Below are 6,779 nucleotides of genomic sequence, written 5' to 3' on the forward strand. Positions count from 1 at the left end.
AGTATTAGCCTTAAAAGGCCTTGTAAGAAAGTTGCAAATCAATATCCCTTATGAAAATAGACATAAAATTTTCTAATAAAATTATAGCAAATTAAATCCAGAAATTTATAAAAGGAATAATACATCACAACCAAGTGGGGGTTTTCTTGTGATGCAAAGCTAGTTAAACAGACAGAGATCATTGATGCAATCCACTATATTAATCAACTAAAGGATGATTTGGCAATTGTTTTTCAGTAAAGAACCAGATAGTAAATAGTTTAGGCTTTGTGGGTGACATACAGTTTTTATAGCATATTCTTCTTCTTTTTACAATACTTTAAACATGTGAAAAAATCATTTTTTGGCTTGTGGCCTCTAAAGAAACAGTCAATGGGCAGGATTTGGCCTGTGAGTCACAGTTGCTGACCCCTGGACTAAAATAATTAAAACCACATGATTATATCAATTGATACAGAAAAAGAACTTGAAAAATTCAACATCCATTCAGCATTAAAACTCTAGTAAATTAGGAACAGAAAGCATCTACAAAAAAATTCTATAGCTAACATCATACTTAGTAGTGAAAGATTTAATGTTTTACCCCAGGATCAAGAACAAAGCAAAGATATATATTTTTTCCACTCCTATTCAACACCATAGGTTGGTTGACAAGCCAGTGAAATAAAGCAAGGGGAAAAAAGCTTAGAGATTGGAAAGGATGACATGATTGTTAAAGTAGAAATCTCCAGAATCTATTTTAAAAGCTACTGGAATGAATAAGTGAATGTAGCAAAGTTGCATAATAAAAGGTCAATGCACAAAAATTAAAATGTAATTTATATAATATTAATGAAAAATAGGAAACCAAATCTGTTTTTTAAATACCATTTACAATAGCTTCTTTTTAAAAAAGGAAATACTTTGATATAAATCTAACAAACGTGCAGGAGCTGTACACTTAAAACTAAAAAAAGCTAATGAAAGAAATCAAAGGATGTCTAAAAAATCTAAATAAATGGAGAGATATATCATGCTCATGGATTGAAAGACTCAATATAGTTAAAATGTCAATTCTTTAAAAAATGATCTATAGATTAACACAATTCCAATAAAAATCCCAGCATCACTCACTCTATATATTGACAAGTTAACTTTAAACTCTTTATAGAAAGTCATAGGAATTAGAGTAGCCAAAATAAATTTGAAAAGAAAAAAATTTGACTTTAAGACTTACTGTAAAGTCACAGTTATTAAGACAGTGTGGTAATGGTGAGATGATAGACACGTAGATCAATGGAACAGAACAGAGATTCCAGGTATGAATCCACACAAATACAGGCTTTTTTACTAAGGTAAAATTTACATGAAATGAAATTCATCATGTTAACCATTTTTAAGAGTACAATTCAGTGCTATCGTTAGTACTAAGGTCCGTAGTAATTTCCTCACTTTCGTTTCTGATTTTAGTAATTTGAGTTTTTCTCTTTTTTGGTCACTCTAGCTAAAGGTTTGTCAATTTTGTTGCTCTTTTAAAATAAATTTGGTTCCTTTATTTTCCCTCTTGTTTTTTTTTTTTTTTTTTTTTTTTTTTTAAATTTTTATTTATTTATTTATTTATGGCTGTGTTGGGTCTTCGTTTCTGTGTGAGGGCTTTCTCTAGTTGCGGCAAGTGGGGACCACTCTTCATCGCGGTGCGCGGGCCTCTCACTATCGTGGCCTCTCCCGTTGCGGAGCACAGGCTCCAGACGCGCAGGCTCAGCAATTGTGGCTCACGGGCCTAGCCGCTCCGCGGCATGTGGGATCTTCCCAGACCAGGGCTCGAACCCGTGTCCCCTGCATTGGCAGGCAGACTCTCAACCACTGCGCCACCAGGGAAGCCCCTCCCTCTTGTTTTTCTATTCTCTATTTATCTCCACTCTAATATTTATTATTTCCTTCCTTGTACTAGTTTTGTGTTTAGTTTGCTCTTCTTTTTCTAGTGCTTTACGGTGCAAAGTTAGGTGACTGATTTGAGATATTTTTTAATGTAGGCATTTAAAGCTATAAATTTCCCTCTGAACTTATCTCACTGCATCCCATTAAGTTTTGGTATAGCATGTTTATGTTTTTATTTTCATTTGTCTTAAGGTATTTTCTAACTTCTCTTGCGATCTTTTCTTTGGCCCATTCGTTGTTTAAGAGTGTGTTGTTAGTGTGCACATATTTGTGAATTTTCCAGTTTTCCTTCTGTTAGTGTCAGGGCAATTTCATAAGAATTTCTTGACTTACTTGGGCAAGGGAAGAAATTCATGAGTAGACCAGAAGAAGCAGAAATTTTGTGGAATGGATTCTGGCTCTCTTCACAGGGCTACTTTTTTCAACATTTAATAAAATAAGGTTATATTTTACTGAAATGACTCTCTCCAGCATTGACAGTGACAACTACAGGGAAACTTAATTTTTGATCCTGAGATGGGGGGGAGGAGAAAAGGTCGACTAGAGACCTGCCTTCTCCCATAAGAATGAGAGATGATAATACAGATGCTCATTCCTTCTACTCCAGCAATAAGATGTAAACCTTGCATTTGGTATGGTCTGGAAATAGAGCACTTTGTTTAGTCAGATATTACTGTTGTCAGAAAGTTACATACTTTCGTTTAAAATGCCAACTTTTCTACGTTTCACACTAGTAAAGGCACATTTAAGTTGATTTTATTTATAACGGTCATGAGATAATGATAGCTGTAGTACCATAGTTCATTTCACCGCATCTCCAATTCCTAGAAATTCGACTTCATAGAAATGCCCAATGAACAACTGACTGGTAGCAGTTTAATGGTTCTCCTGTGAGACCTCTTAGAACTGATTTCAGATTGGAAGTATTACTACAGTGAGAAGTGAATTACTATAATACCTTTTCTGTTGGCTAACATTTTACAAATTTTTCTCTGAAGGGTTTCACAGATGTGATTTCAGGATGGAGTTGGAAAAGTGAGAGTCCACTACTGCAGAAGAAACAAAAGGACAGGTTCCTCTTCAGGTATATAATACCATAAATAAATGATCATATTCGCCACTTTTTGAAATTACGATGGCTATCCTCAAGGGGAAATTGGAAGAGGTGGATTTCGAATTGCCAAAATATCTTGGCCTGTTTTTAGTTTCCTGAACAAGGTGCTGAGCTAGAGGAGCTCTGAAGTCCATTGCATCTCAAGGTTTTTAGTCTCCCTGACCAGAGAGCACAAGGGAAGCTGGCAGCCATTTCGGGGCTGATGGAGATGTCCTGGGTTTACAGATGCCAAGCTGGCAAGCCCCAAGCTGGCTCCATGGGGTGAGCCTCTGCTCTCAGGACATGCTGGAAGCCACCCCCAATTAGGACATAACCTGCACTGAGGTTAATTACTGAGGATATGGGTACCCTGTGGATATTTTCAGAAATGCCGAAGTTCACACACTGTGGTTGTTTGACTATAATGGCTAATAAACTTCAACAATGTTTTTGCAAGGAACTTTATGACAAACACCATACTAGGCTGATTGTATGGCATTGTTAATGGTGTCTTCATGAAATTTATTACATATATTTATTTACTCATGAACTATTAATAATTTATGGGACATCATATTTGCTTTCTAATCCTAGTGATATTCTTTCCTACCAGAACAAAAAATTAATTCTGTGTCAAAGAAGCCTTGGTTTGATTAGATTCTTATGGAAATACTCAATACTGATAATCCTCTAACAGATGTATTCTCACCAATTTTTCTTCTATTATGAAAAATTGTGTCACATTTTATATTTATATACAAAGTGTGTGTGTGTATAGAGACAGAGGGGTTGGCTTTCAACTTTCAGAAGTGACCTAAATTTGTTTGTATTCTCATTTTGTATTATACAACTCTAAGCCATTATTAATATTTTACTTCATTTTAAAGTAAAAATAAAATGATGGTGTTGGTTTTGAGGCTTCAAGTTGTCTCAGGGATTGAGGCAGGAGGTAGATGGGTCCCAGGCTGAACAGTTTCTCCCCTGTGGACAGGAACTCCATAATAGCAGGAACCCCATAAAAGCAGGATGATGGAGGAGGTTGGGCCCTGCTCAGATAAGAGATAAAAGACCACATGTTCCTCATTCTTGAAGTCAAGGAGACCTTCTCGACTATACATGCACAGAAAGGCTCCATGGAGGTCAAAAAGGGAGGGGGGGCCACCCCATAGTAAGTGATGTCAACTACCTATAGGCCTCTTCACCAGAATCCAGCTTGGCTAAGAGATGCGCACGCACACATGGGAGGACCCTGAGATAAACCAAATACAGACTCAGAAGCAGGCAAAGCAAGATGATTGGTCTAAGGAAACCCAGAAGAAATGCCCCATAAAAGTGATACAAACTACCACGAGGGTGCGACTCTCTCTCTGAGCCCACCTGTGTGTCCATCCACATGTACTGTACTCTTTTCCTCCTAATAAACACTTTACTTGTTTCACTACTTTCCGTCTCTATGTGGAAATTCATTTCCACACAGCTGACGGGCCAGGGACTTGTCACTGGCCACTGGTCCCTGGCAGTGTGGTGGCTAGGATTCAGCGCTCTCACTGTCATTGCCCGACCTCAATCTCTGCCTGGAAACCGAAATCCTGCTTCAAGCCGCTACAGGCCAAGGCCACCTGCGATCAGGATGATGCTGTTTTACCAAACAAACATTCTTTTCACGTTAACAGGTTTAAAAATTGCTCAATATCAAAGTATTTCTTCAAGCCATCCTTTAAGAAATTAGATTTCCCCACAAATGCAGAGCTTTGAATTCCAGCATATAATTTATTAAATTCTTTTTTCATACTTGAAATAATCACAAGAGTTGGTGGATGCCACATTTCTGAAGCCCTGACATTAAGGAACTAAGCTGAAAGGATATTTCCCAGGCTTAGGGTTTCAGGAAATTGCAGGTGGAGTAATGTCAACAATTCACAGGACTCTGATATAGATCACTAGTTTTCATTCTCCCAAATAGAAAAACTCGCCATGTGACCCTTCATTGGCTGCTCTAGTAAAGCAATTTGAATTTTGCTGACCTAAAGTAAGTGAACAGTTTATACAAGCTTTAAGTATTGGTCATTTGAAAGAATTCTCTTGTTTCTGAGTATCGTGCCTTTTATGTTTCTAATGATACTTGCTTGGAATTCCTAAAAAATATAATTATTTTTACTTTGGAAAGTGCTGAAGTATAGAGTACAGTATAGGATAGGTATGTGGTATGAGGTTTGTTATTTAATTTCCTTAATTTAGGGTTGTTAATAATTTTCCTGAATCAAACCATTTCATTTGTATACTGCCTTTGTCATGATTTTGGAAATGTACTCTATGTCTTATTGTCATTATTATTCATGAAATTCTTTAGGAATTTACATTCTTTCTTCGGTTGGGCTGTGCAAATGGAAAGCCACTTTTCTTCCTGCCATGTACAAATTTATCCAGCCCACCATAGATATGTAAAACTGCATGAGATTTTTTCAAAGAGAAAAGTTAATACACATCTTTCTTTTTTTATTTCCACAGTTACCTGAACCATAACCATTTTATTTTGAGGGATGATTAGTGTACTGAAGGAGAGTGATGATGGCAACTGCTTTTCTTGCTGAACTTGAGAAGATAAAAAAAATAAAGAGGTGAAGAACAGGTTAGTGAGGTAAGATTATATTTTTATTTGTTATTTCCATGCTACTGAACCTCAGTATTAAAAATACTTCAGATTAAACATTATCTTCCTTATGATAGCAATTATACTGCCCTTGTGAATGTTTTACTATACCTTTAGAGCTATGAATCTGAGATTGTAAGTCTCCATGTCATGATAGGAGTTACTCATCTGTACTTTTGTCCAACTCTCCCATTTTTCTGCCATGTTGCCTATTTTTCATTAATTTGCAAGAGTTGTTTATATATTCTTTCAATGAGCTGTTTGATACTTACAGTGTAAACTGCTGATCACTTTTTTTGTGGTGGTTTATGATAAACAAAGTATTCCATTTTAAGTTCCTAAACATCAATATTCTCTTTAAAGCTTAGGGCTATTTATTCATTGTTTTGGTGACACATTACAATTTTATTTCATTTTCTTACTTTTAAAGTTGAGGTAAAATTCATACAACATTACATAAAATTCACACAAAACAAACCATTTTAAAGCAAACAATTCAGGGGCATTTAGTATTTTCACAATGTTGTGCAAACACTGTCTCTATCAAAACATTCATCACATATTCATCGCCCCAAAAGAAAACCCCATACTCACTGAGGAGTTACTCCTCACCCCCCTTATTGTTAGGGCTGAATAATATTCCATTGTATGTATACACCACAATTTGTTTATCCATTCATGTGTTGATGGACATTTGGGTTAACTTTTTGATTACTGTGAATAGTGCTGCTATGAACATTCAATAAGTTTTTGTGTAGACAGATGTTTTAAATAATCTTGGGTATACACATAAGAGTGGAATTGCAGGGTCATGTGGTAACTTCATGCTTTCCAAGTTGGCTGCACTATTCTACAGTTCCACTACCAATGAATGAGGATTCCAATTTCTCCACATTTTTGCCAACACTCGATACTGTCTGCCTTTTTAATATATCCATCCATATAGGTGTAAAGTGCTATCACATTGGTTTTTTATTTTAACATCTTTATTGGAGTATAATTGCTTTACAATGGTGTGTTAGTTTCTGCTTTATAACAAAGTGAATCAGCTATACATAAACATATATCCCCATATCTCCTCCCTCTTGCGTCTGCCTCCCACACTCCCTCTCCCACCCC

The 6,779-nt window shown here is 36.2% G+C and overlaps 1 protein-coding gene across 13 annotated transcripts in view; it reads left to right on the plus strand.

Moving 5' to 3' along the window:
- LOC309654119 (cyclin-dependent kinase 20-like) overlaps positions 1-6,283 on the plus strand; it is a 50,040-nt gene extending 43,757 nt beyond the window's left edge. For 8 of the 13 annotated variants that reach the window (XR_014259881.1, XR_014259882.1, XR_014259883.1 and 5 more), the window contains one exon: positions 2,916-3,022. Coding sequence is in view for 1 of the 13 variants with exons in the window: in XM_082478776.1 (XP_082334902.1) it covers positions 2,916-3,001; positions 5,519-5,558 (126 nt within the window). In the remaining 12 variants the exon portion in view is untranslated. Of the gene's footprint in view, positions 1-2,915; positions 3,023-5,518 lie in introns of those variants that run through there. The other 5 variants (XR_014259884.1, XM_082478776.1, XR_014259886.1 and 2 more) reach the window with 5 other exon arrangements.
- Positions 6,284-6,779: the final 496 nt, after the last annotated feature.

This window comes from Balaenoptera physalus (genome assembly GCF_965194825.1).
Source record: "Balaenoptera physalus genome assembly, contig: HAP1_SCAFFOLD_2049, whole genome shotgun sequence".
Classification (NCBI taxonomy): domain Eukaryota; kingdom Metazoa; phylum Chordata; class Mammalia; order Artiodactyla; family Balaenopteridae; genus Balaenoptera; species Balaenoptera physalus.